Source organism: Coregonus clupeaformis, chromosome 29, assembly GCF_020615455.1.
Source record: "Coregonus clupeaformis isolate EN_2021a chromosome 29, ASM2061545v1, whole genome shotgun sequence".
Taxonomy (NCBI): domain Eukaryota; kingdom Metazoa; phylum Chordata; class Actinopteri; order Salmoniformes; family Salmonidae; genus Coregonus; species Coregonus clupeaformis.
The window spans coordinates 27,485,566-27,507,187 of NC_059220.1; the positions used below are offsets into that span (position 1 = coordinate 27,485,566).

The 21,622-nt window shown below is 41.8% G+C and overlaps 1 protein-coding gene across 1 annotated transcript; it reads right to left on the reverse strand.

The window, feature by feature from the left end:
* Window positions 1–863: 863 nt before the first annotated feature.
* Window positions 864–1,675, reverse strand: LOC121544476 (zinc finger protein 726-like). Its single transcript, XM_041854403.1, has 2 exons — window positions 1,672–1,675; window positions 864–1,510 (listed from the first exon to the last, which is right to left on the reverse strand). The coding sequence occupies exons 1-2, from the start codon at window positions 1,673–1,675 to the stop codon at window positions 864–866; spliced, it is 651 nt and encodes a 216-aa protein (XP_041710337.1).
* Between the last annotated feature and the right edge of the window lie 19,947 nt (window positions 1,676–21,622).

Consider the following 21,622-nt stretch of genomic DNA (forward strand, 5'->3'; position numbering starts at 1 on the left):
TGTGATATGGAGTTACTATACATAGTAGGGGTACATTGTTTGCATCTGTTGTCAAGCATCGATCACTGAAGGGAATGAATCCCCCTCCTATTCATTCATAGGTTTAACTCTTTTACGTTTAGGACATCTAGGCAGGTGATTGGAGAGGTTGCTCTTGCGAGCAAAGTAAAAAAAGCAGTGAGGGCAGGAATACGGTTTCCCCTTGTGGATTTTCATGTGGACTTTAACGTGACTCCGTTCATAAAATCTCTTCCCACACTCTTGGCAGGAGTATGGCTTTACATCATGGTGAGTGTGGGTCCTCATGTGCAGTGTCAGAGAACCTGAACAGATAAACCGTCTGTGGCATTCAGAACATTCAAATGGCCTTTCCCCAGTGTGGAAGCCCTTGTGTTTGGCCAGATCTCTAGACTGAGTGAAGCTTTTACAGCACTTGGTGCAGGTGTATGGTTTCTCACCTGTGTGAGTGAGATTATGGTTCTTCAGGTGTGAGAGTCAAACTTCTTGTTGCACACTGTGCAGTGGTAGGGCCTCTCCCCGGTGTGTGAGCGCATGTGTAACTTCAACAACCCAAGCCTTATGAACTTCCGCCCACAAACCCCACAATGGTAGTTTTTCTGGTTGTTGTGTATATTCAGGTGCGTTTTCAGATAACATTTGTCAGCAAAGTCTTTACCACACACCGTACATTTGAAAGGTCTCTCCCCTGAGTGTACGCGCAGGTGAAGCTCCAGACTACCCCTGTATGCATACCGCTTGTCACATTGGGAGCAAGATAACTTTCTCTCACCAGAGTGAACAGTCATGTGATTCCTGAGAAGGTTTGCCTGGGCGAAAGCCTTCCCACAATCCTGGCATTTGAATTATTTGACCCCCTTGTGTATCAGCAGGTGTTTGCCTAAACTGCTGCCGTTCGAGAATCTTTTGCCGCACTCTTTGCATTCGTAAGGCTTCTCTCCGGTGTGGATGCGCATGTGAGTGTTCAGACTCGTAGGAGTAGTGAGGATCTTGCCACATTCGGAGCAATGGAAGCCGACTTCCAGACAGATCACAGGCTTAATGTCCTTAGGTTTAGTGCCCTCTGGTTCGTGACACTGGTGAGGCCCCAGTCCCCAGCAATTCTCAAAGCGTCCATCGATGCGAACAACGGCCATTTTGTGCAAATTCTTGCAGTGCTTCAGCAAGGTGCCCAGGTACGGGAATCTGCGGGCACACTGCGGGCAGGGGTGGAGTTTCCCCGGAACCCTGTGGGGATGGGCAGGTTTCCGGGGAAGGGCAGAGGGGTGGGCCTCGCAGGTGTGGATGTCTAGCTGTCGTGGTGTATGGAACATGTCGCTACAGTGGGGACAGCTGTGTGTGGGGCCGTACACTGTTTTACTCTTTGAGACTTGGCTTTTCAACATGGCCAGGTACTGCTTCTGGTGTTTGTTCTTGATGTGACTCTCCAGGAAGAAATAGTCAGTAAAGGAGATGGTGCAGTGTGGACAAGGGAAGAACTGAGGAGACAAAACTGAGGGAGGACAGAGAAGGGTGGGTGGATGGAAGAGAAAGAAGAAAGAAGGGTATGATGAGAGAAAGGGAACAGACAATAATGAGAAATGTCATTTTCCTCATTAAAAAATAAGGAAGAAATCCTTGCTGACATTTAATTCACCTTCAGTAATTCAGCACCCATTTAACCCGGTGAGAGCCAAGGATTTTTACATCACTTACAAAAATACCTCTAGGGGACTAATAACATATATATATATATATATATATATATATATATATATATATATATTTTGAGAGAAAAAAAACATATGGGGGGATTGGAAGAGATGCAGACAATTACATTGATGGAAGTTACAATCTATCTGCAATATTAAAGCTGATCTACCCCCTAAAAAAATATATATATACAGTGGGGAGAACAAGTATTTGATAACCTGCCGATTTTGCAGGTTTTCCTACTTACAAAGCATGTAGAGGTCTGTAATTTTTATCATAGGTACACTTCAACTGTGAGAGACGGAATCTAAAACAAAAATCCAGAAAATCACATTGTATGATTTTTAAGTAATTAATTTGCACTTTATTGCATGACATAAGTATTTGATACATCAGAAAAGCAGAACTTAACATTTGGTACAGAAACCTTTGTTTGCAATTACAGAGATCATACGTTTCCTGTAGGTCTTGACCAGGTTTGCACACACTGCAGCAGGGATTTTGGCCCACTCCTCCATACAGACCTTCTCCAGATCCTTCAGGTTTCGGGGCTGTTGCTGGGCAATACGGACTTTCAGCTCCCTCCCAAGATGTTCTATTGGGTTCAGGTCTGGAGACTGGCTAGGCCACTCCAGGACCTTAAGATGCTTCTTACTCCTTAGTTGCCCTGGCTGTGTGTTTCGGGTCGTTGTCATGCTGGAAGACCCAGCCACAACCCATCTTCAATGCTCTTACTGAGGGAAGGAGGTTGTTGGCCAAGATCTCGCGATACATGGCCCCATCCATCCTCCCCTCAATACGGTGCAGTCGTCCTGTCCCCTTTGCAGAAAAGCATCCCCAAAGAATGATGTTTCCACCTCCATGCTTCACGGTTGGGATGGTGTTCTTGGGGTTGTACTCATCCTTCTTCTTCCTCCAAACACGGCGAGTGGAGTTTAGACCAAAAAGCTATATTTTTGTCTCATCAGACCACATGACCTTCTCCCATTCCTCCTCTGGATCATCCAGATGGTCATTGGCAAACTTCAGATGGACCTGGACATGCGCTGGCTTGAGCAGGGGGACCTTGCGTGCGCTGCAGGATTTTAATCCATGATGGCGTAGTGTGTTACTAATGGTTTTCTTTGAGACTGTGGTCCCAGCTCTCTTCAGGTCATTGACCAGGTCCTGCCGTGTAGTTCTGGGCTGATCCCTCACCTTCCTCATGATCATTGATGCCCCACGAGGTGAGATCTTGCATGGAGCCCCAGACCGAGGGTGATTGACCGTCATCTTGAACTTCTTCCATTTTCTAATAATTGCGCCAACAGTTGTTGCCTTCTCACCAAGCTGCTTGCCTATTGTCCTGTAGCCCATCCCAGCCTTGTGCAGGTCTACAATTTTATCCCTGATGTCCTTACACAGCTCTCTGGTCTTGGCCATTGTGGAGAGGTTGGAGTCTTTTTTATTGAGTGTGTGGACAGGTGTCTTTTATACAGGTAACGAGTTCAAACAGGTGCAGTTAATACAGGTAATGAGTGGAGAACAGGAGGGCTTCTTAAAGAAAAACTAACAGGTCTGTGAGAGCCGGAATTCTTACTGGTTGGTAGGTGATCAAATACTTATGTCATGCAATAAAATGCAAATTAATCACTTAAAAATCGTACAATGTGATTTTCTGGATTTTTGTTTTAGATTCCGTCTCTCACAGTTGAAGTGTACCTATGATAAAAATTACAGACCTCTACATGCTTTGTAAGTAGGAAAACCTGCTAAATCGGCAGTGTATCAAATACTTGTTCTACCCACTGTATAAATAAAAATAACAACATATGAACCGGCTGAAAATGAATATCAGAGGCGTTGAAGATGTTTTTGTAAAATACCACTTCTACATGCAACTGGTCTACAACAACCAATCGAAGATATCAAGGGATTTTCTCATGTTATTATCTCAAAGGAGTGGGAAAGGAGTCCACCATTGAGTGAGAATGGAGAAATATATGTTCAGATACAACATTTTATGTTGTGGGAATAATGGTTGGCTAATGGATAAGACGAGGGGTTGTAGAAAAGGTGGTGACTCGGATGAGACATTGCAGTTGTGACATTGTCAGAGGCAATTCATTTTGAACTATGAAGCTGTCTGAAGAACATAATGAAGAGACACCAGAAGATTTAAGTGCCGGGAGAAATAAAGGGGTTACTTAGCTGTGTTGATAATAAAATTGGATTTATCTAAATTTGCTAATTTGGGTAGTAGGTATATACAATGATAAATTAATAGTATTAAGAATGCATTGAGATAATGATCTGTATTTATTATCAGGATGAGGAAAGTCATAATTGAATTATGGATGTTTATACTGTATGTTAATATAAGTGTACATTAGGACAGTTGTAATGGGTGATAAAGTTGAGGGTTTTAATTTTCATTGATAAGGATCAAGTGAATCAATAAGGATTGTCATTTTAAATTTGGTTGAGTTAAGTAATTTGGTTGGTTATAAGTTATAAGATGGATGAGTGATTTAAGTGAATCATTAGTATGTATTAGTATAGACTGTCTTATATAGATATTATGGGTTAAAACAGTGATACATTATGGTAATGTCTTAGGATACACTTATATGATTTATTTTGAGTAGACATTGTTGAATCATACTGTTTCAAACATGGAAGTTGAGGTGAAGATTGTGAATGAAGTCGTGAATATGTTGATTAATTGGGTTAACGTATTAGCATATTGGTCATTATATACATTTGAGGTATTGGGTGATATTGATATGGTTGTTTAGAGTGGTACATATCTATGTTGATAGGCAAGTATTTAATTGATTCCTATCATGGGGTTATGATATTTTCATATGATCTGAATTTGGTTGAATTATTAAAGCATGAATAGTTTAGGGATGTAATGATTTAACGGGGAGTGAGAATAGAGTGTTATAATGTGTATGTCATATCAGGAATAATAGGAGGACAAAGTCGGAGTTGAACATTGTATATTTTAACAATCATGGGTTTGTAAGCAATTGGGTCTGAGATGTTACTCATTAGACTATGTAAGTGATAATCACATGGCATTGGATGCTATTATAGTAGATAAAGAGGGAATGTATGTGATTATATGGGAAATATTAGAGACATATAGGAAGGTATTAGGAGTTATTTTTATATTCATATGTTCAGATTGTAATATCCATGTAACTTAGTAATGGGCAGGGATCTTTGTATTTGTGGGAATGATGTCATGATGGTCACCATTTATTTATATGTATGTTTTCTTGGTAGCATGTCTCAGAAAAAGGGGTCATTTTAAAATGGGGGATGTCTATGTGGGTTTTGAATACATATATTATTAGCATGAATATATAGTAGTTAATTATGTGTTTATCTTTTATTCAGACTGAGGTTATAGAGGTTTGAGAGGTTTGATATCGCATAAGATAGATGACTGAGAATTTATACCTTTGTTGATTAAATATATTGAGAATCAGGTTTGGATTCAGGTATACAAGGTAGAAGGGGGTGAATTCTCAGTTTTCTAGCATAGTTTAGGCTCTAGTCATATATACTACTGATTGGAGAATATTGTATTTTACATGAAGTTATGTGAATCCTTGGGGGTTAAGTTATAACACTTACCGCAAAAAAAAGAAAAAAAGAAAAGTGGATTGTAATGATGTCATAGCATTGTGTGGACCAGGGAAGAGTTACTAGATAATTGGATTGGAGCCATGGAGTCTACATTCCGTTATGTCAAAGGAGATTACTGAGGTTGATATTAGAATAATTGATGGGACAGGATATATGACTTGAACATCAAAGACAGGGAGTGCCCATGGAGATTTAACAGATGTATGCCAAGAAGATGATAACCAAGTGTATATATAGAGAGAGTGTCTCCTTTGTTCAAATCAGTTCGTAACACCAAGGGCAAAGCTCTGGTCATTGTTGTAACGAACCCGGTACCTATCATTAAACATTGGCATTAACTTTCTACAAAGTGTCTAAGTATATCCTTGCATCCTTGATTCTTTGATACCCAAGAAACTCATCATAACAGCCACTGTACTTATATGGTTTGAATTTAACATTTTAAAAGTGTGTGTGTTTAAGCCTGGATGTTGTTTTAATGTTTGCCTCAACCATCCTTTCCACTGTGTTGCGACCGACTTTTTAAACTAAAAGATGTGTGTGTTGCTACAGAAAATGTGTGCACCAGCTGAGAACACATTGCACATTGTCTTTGTAATCTTACCAGTGATATAGCATATTTCAGATGTTTGTATTTCTATGTAGGATATTAATGAAAAATATATTTTTTTTGGTAAAAATCAATAAATAATGCATATTGACTCTTGATCTTTATAAACTAACCACTGCTATTTTGTTCCAATTCAGTTTAATGTTTAATGTCCCCTTTCACACAGGTCCATCTCTCTCTTTCCTTCTCTCGTCCCCCCTCTCTCACACATACACTGTATCAAATGCAGAAATTAGAATTCTGTCACATTTGAAAATATTTTAATAAATATATTACAATTCATATAGCATAGCCTGTGCATGATTCATTATAAATAATTATACATGATCAATAGAATATACGCTACATATTTAATTAATAGTGTAATATAGCATTTTGTCAAATAATCTACAGACAAAGCAATGTGCTCGTTAAACTCAAGAAACACGAGCTTACCTTAGCTATATGATCATTCATTAACAATCTAAGAATAAAGGAATCTAAAATGCTTTATCAAATCGACTGCCACTAATTCTCCAAATTGAACAGTTGATTTCCCTTTTACTCGAGGGAGACACCGCAGGAATTGCTTTCAAATTCACATTTCACCCCGCTAATGCTGTCCACGCTTGGCTGACTGTTAACTCTCTGGTGTGCGTGAGAAAAGGGGAAAGTCTCAGACCGGGACATCCTCCCTCTGCCCTGTGAGGAACCGGAGGAACAGTTAATTACCAGTCTCATGAACTCAGGGGCGGTGAATCGCCGCAGTAATCTGGTCCCCAGCCCGGTGAACCCCGGTGGACGGACAGGAATCTTCTCCGGCTCTATCTCTTCTCTGTAGAAGAGGAGTTTGTTGAGTCTCCCGTTCGGAGGGAGGCTGCCGCGCTTCTCACTCCCTCTCCTGCTTGATTGAGCAATGGCATTATTTTCATCTTTTGGCGCCCTGGTGGAATCCTCGGGCGCTCTCGGAGATTGACTTTTGACGTTCAAAAGTGGTTTTGGCGCGGTGACAGTTTTGTCAGCATTGTTTGTCACCTCACAGGTGCTCTCTTGACATTCAATCTTGGCTATCAGGGATCTCTCGTCCTGCAGCGAGGCTCTCTTTAATTTCCTGGCTGATAGGCTCATGTCACACACATCACCATGATAGGACTGCTTTCTGCTGCTCAGGAGGTCCAGGTTAAATGACTTTGCTTTGCCCCAGACTGGAATACTATCTGGCACCTCCTGTTTCATTCCTCTGTTTCTGCTGACATCTTTCTGGCTTGGCTCTGGGCGATGGCTCATTGTTTTAACCCCCCTCATGTGCCTTAGCTTACAGTTCTGTGACTGTATCTGTTTGGCTGTGAATATGTCATCCTGTTCTTCTTCCGACTGGGCCCTCTCTAGGGGATTGCCATTTCTCTCTAGGGACTGATTCTGGCATTTGATGCGCGCCCACAGCTCATTGCTGTCCCCGACCCTCAGCTGTCTCTGGAACACCTTAGGCAGCTGGTCTTCATCCGTGCTATGGAACTGTTTAGAGAACCTCTCCAGAACTTGCCTGGTGAGCTTGTTTGGTTGCGTCCGCTCTGTCCCGGCCTCCTTCCCGATCCCGACCTCCCCTAGTTGGTCATCTGACACCACCCCCCTCCTCCCAGAGTTCAGGGCCTGGACACACTGGTCGTGCCCAAAGAAGTTGGCCACCTGGATGGCAGAGTGGCCAGCCTGGTTGGTGCGGTCCAGCCTCATGCCCATTCTTTTGAAAGCCCTGACCAGGAACTCCAGCACTTGGCTGTGGCCGGTGTAGGCTGCGTACATCAGGGCGCTGTTCCCCCAGGTGTCAGACACATCAGGGTTGGCATTGAACTGCACCAGAAGTTTGACTATGTCCAGGTGGCCCAGCTCACAGGCCAGGCTCAAGGACGTGCGCCCGTACTCGTCCTGGCAGTTCACATCAGCATCTTTCTCCAGCAGCAGACGGGTAAACTTGGCCCTGGCCACGGGGTCCTGCAGGCAAACTGCGAACATCAGAGGGGTGCGGCCGTTCTCTGTCTTGGAGTTGATGATGCGGTTGTCCAGCGCGTCCAGAACAAAGCGTGCCAGGTGCACTTTGCCACTGTGCATGGCATCCAGGAAGGTCTTGGTGCCAGAGCCCTGGCGCAGATCCTTAGGTCTCATCATACTTAACAGTAAGTTCTGGAGGTGAGCCTCAAACTGTGTTCTGAGATAGGAAGAGAGAGTGAATCAGGGCCCTGTCTGTGTTGACAGTGAGTGTATTTACCTCAGAGTGAGCCTCAGCGAGGAGCTGCCGGTGTTTTTATACCTCTCTCTTGACACGTGTTGCCAAGGAAACAGCCATCTGAGGATCATTATGCTGCTGCAGCCTCCATTCAGAATGACCTGCCTCCGCCAGAAGAAAATATAATCTATTTCAACTGAATAATTACTCAAGGAGAAAAACATGACCAGTGTTTGTCATGTGTGCCAGGTAAAAGTGGCTGCAAAATAGGTGCTTAAATCAGTCTATTTTTTCCCCAGGTTACCATTCTTTCACACACTGCTCTAATTAACTTTACTAGACTCTCTCACATGGATCAAAATAGAAAGCTTGGATTCTCCATTTATGTCAGCCAATCCTGCATGTTATAAAAGTTATAAATACAGTGGGGGAAAAAAGTATTTAGTCAGCCACCAATTGTGCAAGTTCTCCCACTTAAAAAGATGAGAGAGGCCTGTAATTTTCATCATAGGTACACGTCAACTATGACAGACAAAATGAGCATTTTTTTCCCAGAAAATCACATTGTAGGATTTTTAATGAATTTATTTGCAAATTATGGTGGAAAATAAGTATTTGGTCAATAACAAAAGTTTCTCAATACTTTGTTATATACCCTTTGTTGGCAATGACACAGGTCAAACGTTTTCTGTAAGTCTTCACAAGGTTTTCACACACTGTTGCTGGTATTTTGGCCCATTCCTCCATGCAGTTCTCCTCTAGAGCAGTGATGTTTTGGGGCTGTCGCTGGGCAACACAGACTTTCAACTCCCTCCAAAGATTTTCTATGGGGTTGAGATCTGGAGACTGGCTAGGCCACTCCAGGACCTTGAAATGCTTCTTACGAAGCCACTCCTTCGTTGCCCGGGTGGTGTGTTTGGGATCATTGTCATGCTGAAAGACCCAGCCACGTTTCATCTTCAATGCCCTTGCTGATGGAAGGAGGTTTTCACTCAAAATCTCACGATACATGGCCCCATTCATTCTTTCCTTTACACGGATCAGTCGTCCTGGTCCCTTTGCAGAAAAACAGCCCCAAAGCATGATGTTTCCACCCCCATGCTTTACAGTAGGTATGGTGTTCTTTGGATGCAACTCAGCATTCTTTGTCCTCCAAACACGACGAGTTGAGTTTTTACCAAAAAAGTTCTATTTTGGTTTCATCTGACCATATGACATTCTCCCAATCCTCTTCTGGATCATCCAAATGCACTCTAGCAAATTTCAGACGGGCCTGGACATGTACTGGCTTAAGCAGGGGGACACGTCTGGCACTGCAGGATTTGAGTCCCTGGCAGCGTAGTGTATTACTGATGTTAGGCTTTGTTACTTTGGTCCCAGCTCTCTGCAGGTCATTCACTAGGTCCCCCCGTGTGGTTCTGGGATTTTTGCTCACCGTTCTTGTGATCATTTTGACCCCACGGGGTGAGATCTCGCGTGGAGCCCCAGATCGAGGGAGATTATCAGTGGTCTTGTATGTCTTCCATTTCCTAATAATTGCTCCCACAGTTGATTTCTTCAAACCAAGCTGCTTACCTATTGCAGATTCAGTCTTCCCAGCCTGGTGCAGGTCTACAATTTTGTTTCTGGTGTCCTTTGACAGCTCTTTGGTCTTGGCCATAGTGGAGTTTGGAGTGTGACTGTTTGAGGTTGTGGACAGGTGTCTTTTATACTGATAACAAGTTCAAACAGGTGCCATTAATACAGGTAACGAGTGGAGGACAGAGGAGCCTCTTAAAGAAGAAGTTACAGGTCTGTGAGAGCCAGAAATCTTGCTTGTTTGTAGGTGACCAAATACTTATTTTCCACCATAATTTGCAAATAAATTCATTAAAAATCCTACAATGTGATTTTCTGGATTTTTTTTCCTCAATTTGTCTGTTATAGTTGACGTGTACCTATGATGAAAATTACAGGCCTCTCTCATCTTTTTAAGTGGGAGAACTTGCACAATTGGTGGCTGACTAAATACTTTTCCCCCCCACTGTAGTGTATCATATTATGACCCATACATATGCATCTTCTCTTACCAAAGGTTTCAGAAGAGAATATACTATAGTCTGGTTAGAAGCACTGCTTTATTAATAGACTTAACATTTGCTTTTTAAGACTGAATGGGAACACCGCCCTACCACTAAAACACTGCCCTACCACTAAAACACTGCCCTATCACTATAATACAGTGCCAATAAATTGAGGTACTATTTACATACTGTAGCGACTCCCCTCTGCTCCCCCGTGCCAGGAAACCTGGCCCTCTCACTGCCTTTGATCACTTTGATCTTTGTAATCAGTGACAAGAACTCTGTTTGTAGGACAACATCTATTCTTTTTCCACTTAACCTGTTCCATGCTGTGATACTAATAATATCCATGTCCTGTCCATGTGTCAGGAGAGAGGTTTCTGAATATAGCAACCTTGATAAATAGTATTGAGGATAATGTTTTTTTCATGCTTTCGTTGTCCTTTTGAAGTGTTTTGCAACCAACTGTTTTGTATATCACTGTTATTTTCTCTTTTTCATATACGTAGTTCATTCATTTGATGGTGTTGTTCCAAAAACATTCTTCATGTTCCCCTCAGCAATCCCTTTTAAGTTGATTGTTTCAGGTTCAACAGCATTGACCTGTAGGAACGCAGCAGCCAGGCTCCTGGAAGAGGAGATTTGGAGGAGAGGATGGATCAGCCATAAGTAAACTGTCATTAACCTGTGACCATCCCAAAAATGTGCCCACTGATTTAGCTAACCACCAGCAGCATAACATGTACCTAACACATTAACATAACTTATCTTGAATTATAGAACGCAGCCATCCCCTCCATGCCCTCTGATCATTTTAATGATGTTGTAATTACTAATATAAAAAACAGCAGGAGCAACGCCAGACCCAGATAGTGTAGGTGAGAGAAGCAGCACTTCCTTACTGTCCTCATGTCTCTTCACCAAAACCCACAGCACGTCTCTGATGAGCCAGATCCCTTATCTCACTATTACACGTACAATTCCCATTCAGATAGATTTGATCAGAGGCAATGTGACACAAATCGGACTGAAACTTACCCATGCAGTGACTGATGAACTTTTCTGACAGTAAGAGTTAGTTATATATTATATCATTGTAGTACAGGTATGTAATAATGTGGTCTTAGCAAAAACCTCAATAAATGTTTTAATAATGCCATGAGATATTGGTTCTACATTCAACCCTCTTGATTTCAAGGATACATTTCCCCCCTGTCTACCCACAATAACCGATCCCAAGCTGCAGTGTGTGGGTAAAATCACTGAGGAAGCCAAGCCAAGCCACTAAAAAAGCCATATTACAACCTATGTTGTGATATTTGAGTTGTTTGCTCTATAACCCATTCATTCATATGCCACCGTGATATACAATAAGGCCGTTACAACAAAAAGACAACAGTCACACAGTGGCAGAATAAATTCAACTACACATACGTAGTTTGTTTCATTACAAAACCGAAGAGCAACATCTGTCCGGTGAAGTCCACAAAGCAAATATTGCATGTAACAAACAGTTATATCACGTGCAGCATGGTCAAGCAGGTTAATGTTTTTGACAGTTTACTAAACAACAACTGATTTAGAACCACTGAGTTACCGCAAGTCACAGGAGCACTGCCTCCGCTATTCCAGCATCATTTCAACTTAAACATTTAAACATCATCAAATCAACAAGGCTATATATGCTTAGTTTAATACACTGAAAACAAACTTTAAGATACCAAAAACAATTTAGTCCAATAAATGTTGCTAAATATCAAGTGGCTGTCCATGGTACTGATTTCTGTCTGTATGTGTGACTGTATTATTCTTTTTTGACTCAGCCTACTTGTAGACTAGTTGAAAGCCAATGCCATCCTCTTCTCTTTCATGTTGGCAAAAACGGTCTATGGCTCTGTCATACAGTACACTTTTAGTTTTTGTTGTCATAGGCTACCTAGCTAAAATGCTTGCAAGCCTAACTTCCTCGCATTGGCAACAATGAACCACAGAACCAGCTAGGTTAGCTAGCTAGCTAGTTAACGTGAGCCTCTAGGCTACATCTAGGCTACATATTGAATTTGAATCGTCTCAGGCCAGTGGCACAACATATTCATTTATGGTTAGATCAGAATCGCAGTCATAATCACTGGCCTGTACAGAGAAATAAGTCAAAACCACAAGTCCAAATCCCCATCTCCATCCATGGTTTAGGAAAGGGCCACTTTAGCAATGTAGCTAGCTACTGCAGAACATCAACACAAGCAGACCAAGAAACAGACACCTCTTTCTGAAAATGATGTTTTGCTAAGGAAGTTATTTCATTGGTCTGAAGCCAAATCCAAACTGGCCTCCTTTGGAGGGCGTTTCGCTGCACCAGGACAACCCATAGTTGAGCTCAGCTCAACGCTGATTGGCTAATTATCTTGTAAAAAAAAAAAATCAAGGGAGGCCAAATGCTTGCTGGCATTAACCAATAAAATGCTACGGCGGCCACATGTCACACTCTTTTGGTCCAGACAGCATCAGATACATGAGCTACACATACTGAGACAGAGGAGTGTTATTTCCGGTGAGATTCAGCCACTTGCGAATTCACTGAAAATTATGAAAACAGAGAGAACAATTTACAACAATTTATTGGTCAAATATTTGGGGAAGCCTGACTTGGCATCCATGAATAGGCCTACACGCCACTGAACTCAACTCCAGAGGATCTGTGTCTATTTTCCAAAGCTCAGACTGAGTGGTGTGTCCTTAGGGACATCTGATATATCACCTTAGCTACAGGACAGCCAGTGTTTCCGCTTCACTCCACCATCCTACTTTAATTACTGCTAACGCACGCTCTCCATAGCAATGTGCCAGTGTGTTTATGATGCAGCCTCTGTCTCCTCCAATGCTGATACGATCAATGTGATTCAGCAGATTCTGTTAACTACGCAAACATAATAACCTAATCCCAGGATGCCGAATTAGGTCAGATCAATTTCTCTCAACCGCAGCATGGTAATATAATAATCACGACATCTCAGACCACATTACATTTACATTTTAGTCATTTAGCAGATGACTAAGGGGAAAGTTGCACAGTGCTTGATCAAAATTGTGCTCTCCTTATCTGGTATTCCAGTGGAGTGCTTGCAGCCGTTGGCGGCTATTTCAGAGCTGGGTTCCTCCAGAAATTGACTTGAGCTCTCAGACTAAACTTAATCCTAGCAGCGAGTCTGCAGGCTGTGCTTGAGTTATTGTGTTGGCTACCACATTTCTCTCCAACTCCAGATAATCTGTGCTTGTTAATATTTCCAGCTGTGCCTTTTTGGGGAGTATAATATTATACATCTATTTTAGGATTTATGATCTAATACAGAAATAGCTCAGGATATGTGGGTGGCATGTCATACTATATGTACATACTTTTCATGTCTCATTTTCATGCATTTTCCTAGGTTTTGACAAAAAGTGCAGAATAAGAATAGTAATTCCAGACTGTCATTGAATACGTTCAGAGGTGACAAAAATGCACAGGGATTGCATTTGTCGTTAAATACACTATATCTTCCATTCAGATAATAGAATGAAAGGGATTGTTTAAATATGCAGAGTCAGAATGAGCAGGAACCATGAAGCTGACTAATTGAACAGATGAATGCGGAGAAAGCAGAGATGCCAGGATAAATACTATATCTCCCATTCCCTACTCACTCTCACCCAGATGCAGCCCCCTAGAATGGCTGATCAGATATTAAGGCTCACGTAAAGCCGTTGTGTTATCAGTCATAATGACTGAATTAGCCTCTAGGGAGAGGACACTTCTCGGATACTGAATCAACAAGTCTCTCAAGGCACAGCAGATAAATGTTTTTAGCTACTTGTGGATGGCAAATAATCCAAACACAATTCATATGATAAAAAAATATAATTATAAATCATGAACAGGAATTAGTCTGGGACCTGATTTAGCGAGACCCATTTATTTTACCTGTAAATGCCTCCTAACTGTTGTCAAAAGGCACACAGCCCATTTAATCTTGTTTCATCTTGTCCGTCCTAATTGGAGCACACCTGAGGATGCCTGCCTGGGTCTGGGATTACCCAGAACACACTGAGGAAAACAGGATGCATCTCCTTCACTATCATTAATCTGCTTCTCCCTCGACGACTTCCCAACAAAAACAAAACAAAAAACGAAGGCCCCTCCATATTAATTAGCCAAGCTTTTATATTCAGATATGGTACTGAATTACCTCCCTGAGATGCTAATGTTGCACCATTATTTAACACATTCCCTCAGTCTTATCTCCACCAAGCTCAGATGTTGTCAATGTGTCAGTCAACAACATCATATTATACACTATTTTATACATCAGTGTGGACAGCACAGAACACCAGTCCATACACTGTATGTGCACAGATCCCTGTGTCTCCCCGTTTTTCCACTGTTACTTAGTGTGTGTTCATAAATTAACTCTGAAGTGCCAGAGTGCGCTCAGAGTGCGCTCAGAGTGCGCTCAGAGTGCGCTCAGAGTGCGCTCAGAGTGCGCTCAGAGTGCGCTCAGAGTGCGCTCAGAGTGCGCTCAGAGTGCGCTCAGAGTGCGCTCAGAGTGCGCTCTGGGCATTTTAAAATTCAGAGTGTTGTCAGATTGTCAGTTCTTAAATTCAGAGCGTTTCGCTCTCTGAGCATTCAGAGTGCACACTGGATGATCTGGCCAACCAGTAGGGTTGATTCGGCGTTCTGACCTCACAACGGCAGTGAAGCACCCAAGCTAACTGGCTAACGCTTGCTAGCTACTTCCAGACACAAATGAGAGAACACCTCACTCTGACCATGTTACTCACCCTAGCAGAGCTGGTTAGGCTGTTTTCATGTTATCCAGAGCGTTGCTGACTGTAACTGTGCTGCTGGCAACAATTTAATTACGCTTTTTTTGCCTACGTTTACTGACATATTCAACGGGTGTTAAGCGTTTGTAAATTAATCAGTTATTCTGCACTCTGGCACATTCAAACAGAGTGCTCTCAAATCGGAGTAGATAGCCAGAGTGAATTTACGAACGCACCCATAATCAGCTGAACACTACCTCTCTGGTTGGGCGGTGGGAGATAACTGACTGGGGCTCACTAGATTGCTCTCTCTGTATGCAGCAGAGAGGTGTCTGCTCGAATGTCTTGCTTTCCTCATCTCCTTCTTATCGCACTAATGCCCTTTGATTTGGTACAAGGACACGACAGTTTGGTTTCAGGGGAAGTTTTCACACACAGGAAGGAAGCAGCTGGCCTCCTGTCATAGGGCCGCTCAATGTGCCTCTCTATGAGGAGTCTCAGCGGAGGTCAGTGCTACCATTGGCGGCGCACAATAGAGAGAATGTCCTTTTCAATTGCACAGCCTCTCTTGCTGATATGTTTTTCAAACTTTAAAAGGGACAATCAGCAGTTGCTACATACATTTTTGGACTTATACAGGTAAAAGTCAGTAAATTAGAATATTTTGAAAAACTTGATTTATTTCAGTAATTGCATTCAAAAGGTGTAACTTGTACATTATATTTATTCATTGCACACAGACTGATGCATTCAAATGTTTATTTCATTTAATTTTGATGATTTGAAGTGGCAACAAATGAAAATCCAAAATTCCGTGTGTCACAAAATTAGAATATTGTGTAAGGGTTACATTTTGAAGACACCTGGTGCCACAAACTAATCAGCTGATTAACTCAAAACACCTGCAAAGGGCTTTAAATGGTCTCTCAGTCCAGTTCTGAAGCCTACACAAACATGGGGGAAGACTTCAGATTTGACAGCTGTCCAAAAGGCGACCATCGACACATTGCACAAGGAGGGAAAGACACAAAAGGTTATTGCAGAAGAGGCTGGCTGTTCTCAGAGCTCTGTGTCCAAACACATTAATAGAGAGGCAAAGGGAAGGAAAAACTGTGGTCAGAAAAAGTGTACAAGCGATAGGGATCACCGCGCCCTAGTCAAGATTGTGAAAAAAAACCCATTCAAAAATGTGGGGGAGATTCACAAGGAGTGGACAGCTGCTGGAGTCAGGGCTTCAAGATCCACCACCAAGAGACGCTTGAAAGACATGGGTTTCAACTGCCGCATACCTCGTGTCAAGCCACTGTTGACCAAGAAACAGCGCGAAAAGCGTCTCACCTGGGCTAAGGAAAAAAGAGCTGGACTGCTGCTGAGTGGTCTAAAGTCATGTTTTCTGACGAAAGCAAATTTTGCATTTCCTTTGGAAATCGAGGTCCCAGAGTCTGGAGGAAGACAGGAGAGGCACAGGATCCACGTTGCCTGAAGTCTAGTGTAAAGTTTCCACCATCAGTGATGGTTTGGGGTGCCATGTCATCTGCTGGTGTCGGTCCACTCTGTTTCCTGAGATCCAGGGTCAACGCAGCCGTCTACCAGCAAGTTTTAGAGCACTTCATGCTTCCTGCTGCTGACCTGCTCTATGGAGATGGAGATTTCAGGTTCCAACAGGACTTGGCGCCTGCACACAGCGCAAAATCTACCCGTGCCTGGTTTACGGACCATGGTATTTCTGTTCTAAATTGGCCAGCCAACTCCCCTGACCTTAGCCCCATAGAAAATCTGTGGGGTATTGTGAAAAGGAAGATGCAGAATGCCAGACCCAACAACGCAGAAGAGTTGAAGGCCACTATCAGAGCAACCTGGGCTCTCATAACACCTGAGCAGTGCCAGAAACTCATCGACTCCATGCCACGCCGCATTAATGCAGTAATTGAGGCAAAAGGAGCTCCAACCAAGTATTGAGTATTGTACATGCTCATATTTTTCATTTTCATACTTTTCAGTTGGCCAACATTTCTAAAAAATCCCTTTTTTGTATTAGCCTTAAGTAATATTCTAATTTTGTGACACACGGAATTTTGGATTTTCATTTGTTGCCACTTCAAATCATCAAAATTAAATGAAATAAACATTTGAATGCATCAGTCTGTGTGCAATGAATAAATATAATGTACAAGTTACACCTTTTGAATGCAATTACTGAAATAAATCAAGTTTTTCAAAATATTCTAATTTACTGACTTTTACCTGTAAATGAATGATATGTACCCATTGATTCTTGAAGAATATAACTTGTAAATGCCTCATGAGTTAGTTTCACTGTCGTACCCCATCAGAACCCAAAATATAAGCATGTTTTACTCGAATGTAATGTAAACAAACACTGTATAGCCTCAAAACATGGTTATAACTATAATTTTTATATCCTGGATGGTCAGTCCTTGCATCCATACCTCTGTCTATGAATTTGAGAGTGATTACATTTCTCCAGCCCCATCCCTCAGCTTTTTTTTCCAAAACAGTTGTGGGGAATTCACTTTGCTATTGTTTCAACTGCTGATTGGCCCTTTAAAAAATAAGTTTAATCTCTAGCATTCAGTGTTCACTTCACAAGAATAAAGAATAAAAGATTGAGACATTCACAGTGCGTTGTTGTTGTTGTTGTTGAGGGTTATATTTCAGTGAAGGAACCAAGGCCAGCACAGCACTGACTAAGAGGACTATTACAGTGAGAGTTACAAGCTTTCAGCTGAGGAGTCTGGCAGCATGCTGGGACCGCTCAATCACAGGGGCCTCAGCATGTTATTGACCATGAAGTTGGCCCCTTCAGAGTCACCACTCCCTCTGCCCTCCCATCTATTATCGCCTCCCTCCTCCCTACCATGGCCAGAAGGTAATTACAAGGCTGTGTCATCACCCTTTGGATTTAAGGAAGCTAATATCAGCTCTCCCTCTGAGGTGCTTTGGACAACCAGGAATTAGATATCCAAATGCAATTTGTGCTCTGACTTTTCCCTGCATTCAGCAAGCGAAAGATAATACATTGATTAAAAGTACATTCAGAACACCATTCCAGACAGTATTTTGGTTTTGCTTGGATCACACTCAATGGTGTCTGGCTTGATCAACAACATGTCTAGACATTCTCTTCCCTTTGTGTGGCTCTTTTCAAGCGTGGTTTTATTAACGTCCCTAACCATTATTCAAATAACTAATTGATTGCCATAAAGGCGGGATTCTCAATGGAACATATTTTGTGGACGATCAATTTGACACACCCACATTGTTCTAACAAGTCAGATCGATACAGTCTGCATTTCTGTAGAACAAAAACACCTGAATTTGTTACGATAATAATATCATTAACAACAGAGACACTAGGCTCTGTGCACCAGGAGCCACCTGTACCACATCCTTGATCTATCATGTCTGGCTCTGATTGAAATTCCCTGCCTGTCTTTGGATGCGCTCTGAGAAGGAGACAGAGGCCCGCAGAGAGGCCCTATTTGTGGCCTTCCATCCTCGCTTGCTGGTGACAGCTCAATAAATTGGACAATTGGATAACAAATGTATTTCTGTGATGGCCACATCGTTGGGATATTGGCCATGCTCGACCGCACCTAGAGTAATGGCCTGCCAGGTAATCCCATTCACACAGGAAGCTTCTGCGACAGCGGCCCACAGTCTCTGGCTGGGACAGAAAAAGAAGAGAAAACATTACACACCGTCTGGGACATTAAAACACCACCACGTGTAGCTTACATGTTTCTGGGACTAATACCAGTAGACAGAGTAACCTCCCCATACATTGTGTGCTGTGTATATACCCCTGTCTGTTGATGTTAAGCATGCTAAAAGGTTGAAAGCAAATCACAGAGGATATCACTCAAGGTAGTTCATTTTGATAAATCAATTGACATAAAAATAGATGGAATGTTACTTTGAATTGTCAAATGCAATGCTCATGGCAACATGGCAACATAGCAACAGTTCTCAATTTTAATTCATGACAACAATTGATTTTGATATACACATAATGCAAAAACAATAATAAAAAATAAACATTGCTTGGCATTATTTCAGATTCGAGGAAAGTGTCTGACTTAGTAAATATCTGGAATTCAGGATGGTTCAATACATCTCCCTCCCAGCCTGTGAGATGGAAGCACTGTCATTGTATTTGCTGAAAAGGAATAACACATTTCTAGAAGTAAGGTTCTTCCGGTCTTTTCAATAACATTACTGAATAGAAATGTCAATGGGCACCACAAGCATTGTACAGTATACTGGCAAAGTCATTTCTTCAAGGTAAATTCTGTAAGTGCAGTGCAATTAAACTCTGTTGATGATGGAAAGGTTGTTCAGTCTGCAACAGCACAAAGCTTAGTTAATGTCTGGAATACATCTCTTTGAGCACTCTCTCTAGACCAGGGTTGGGCAAACCTTTTGGCTCAAGGGCCACATTGAGTTTTTGAAACCAAGTGAAGGGCCACATACTATATGCGTGACAAAACATGTGAAGCCTTTATTCATTTTCACATTGACACGCAACTACTAGTGTACTGTAGGTGTACATATGCCTGCAGAACAATTCTACCCTTGTACCATCTCTACCCTTGTTTTTTGTGAACAAATTTTCCACACATTTCTCACAAAATTAATATAATTTATAACATCACAGACACAGTCAAACACACACACAGATCCTGCATCTCTACCCTTGTAAAGTACAATCAAACTTACAGTCACAATATGCAAACTTAAAAATAGATATATATTATATGAATGGAGACATGCAAAATGTAACAGCAGAAAAACAGCACGCTCTGTATTTGGGCCTACAGTGAGATTCAGAATGCGCTCAGTCATCATAGCCACTTCATTGCTTGACGACTTTTGACGTGAAAAATTTGTGCTGCGAAAATGAGAAAAGTGGACTCTGAATGTCGTGTGTTTAAAGAAGAATGGACAGCAAAATACTTTTCTACTAATATTGGACATAAGGCGGTATGTCTGATATGCCAAGAAAGTGTTGCCGTTTTTAAGGAATATAATCTCAATCGTCATTTTTCAAGCAAGCATGCTAACTACTTGTTCAAATGTGCACTGGCTAAGCCTGGGAAAAGTATTTTGTCATGTGTGGGAACTGAGAGGGGAGACAGGTATGTTCCTTGATACGGTTGGTAAAGCTAACGACTTCTCCGAGTTGAAAGACAGACTGGCTGGGCGACTTTGCTTTCGGTGTGAACATATTGGGGCATCTGAATGATCTAAATGTGAAACTGCATGGAAATTGTTTTTTTGTGCATGAACTGTATTCCAACGTGAAAGCATTCAAGGCTAAACTTATGTTGTTCTCCAGACAAATGAGCAGCCGGTCTCTCGCTCCTTTTCCGACACTGGCCGCACTGAACGCGCCCACATCGCAGTGCCGCACTGAGACATACAGTAGCACTTTGATCGACCTGCATGCTGAGTTTTCCCGCCGCTTCTCAGACTTCACCAAGATTGAGACTGAGCTGGAGCTTGTATCATGCCCCCTGTCTTTCGACAGTGAGAAAGCACCACCAGACACACAATTGGAGCTCATCGACATCCAATGTGACAGTGCTTTGAAGGAGAAGTAAAAAACAGCAACAACAGACCAGTTCTATGGCTCACTGAATGTAACAAAGTTTCCAAACATTAAAAAACATGCCCAAAGGATGCTTGTTTTATTCGGGTCCACATATGTATGTGAACAAATGTTCTCAGTCATGAATTACAACAAATCCCGTCACAGGTCAAATTTAAAAAATGACCACTTGTCAGCTGTTCTGAGAATCTCTACATCAAAGATGACACCAGACTTTGATGCCCTTGCCAAGAGAGGTGACCAGACCCATTTTCCACATTAAGACTAGAATAACTGTGACTGGGGTAGGCAAGGATTATGCTTTTTCATGGTGATGGTTATGCAGTGAGAATTATCCAGCAATGCACTTGGATACAGGTAATAACTAATCAGTCAGATTTGGGCTGAGGTGATTGGATAACTGTAAATATGGCTCACAATGGAGATGAGAATTGTTCCTTAATATGCTTACAGAAACAGACCATTCCAAATTAAACGGATGCTCTTACCATATGTTTCACTCAAATTATAGAATAGTTTTTTTTTTACACATCTGCTGTTACATTTTGCATGTCTCCAGTCATATAATATATTTCTATTTTTAAGTTTGCATATTGTGACTGTAAGTTTGATTGTACTTTACAAGGGTAGAGATGCAGGATCTGTGTGTGTTTGACAGTGTCTGTGATGTTATAAATTATATCAATTTTGTGAAAAATTTGTGAATGATTTGTTCAGAAGAAACAAGGGTAGAGATGGTACAAGGGTAGAATTGTTCTGCAGGCATATGTACACCTACAGTACACTAGTAGTTGCGTGTCAATGTGAAAATGAATAAAGGCTTCACATGTTTTGTCACGCATATAGTATGTGGCCCTTCACTTGTTTTCAAAAACTCAATGTGGCCCTTGAGCCATAAGGTTTGCCCACCCCTGCTCTAGACTATTTAGTATTTTATTAGGATTCCCATTAGCTGTTGCCAAGGC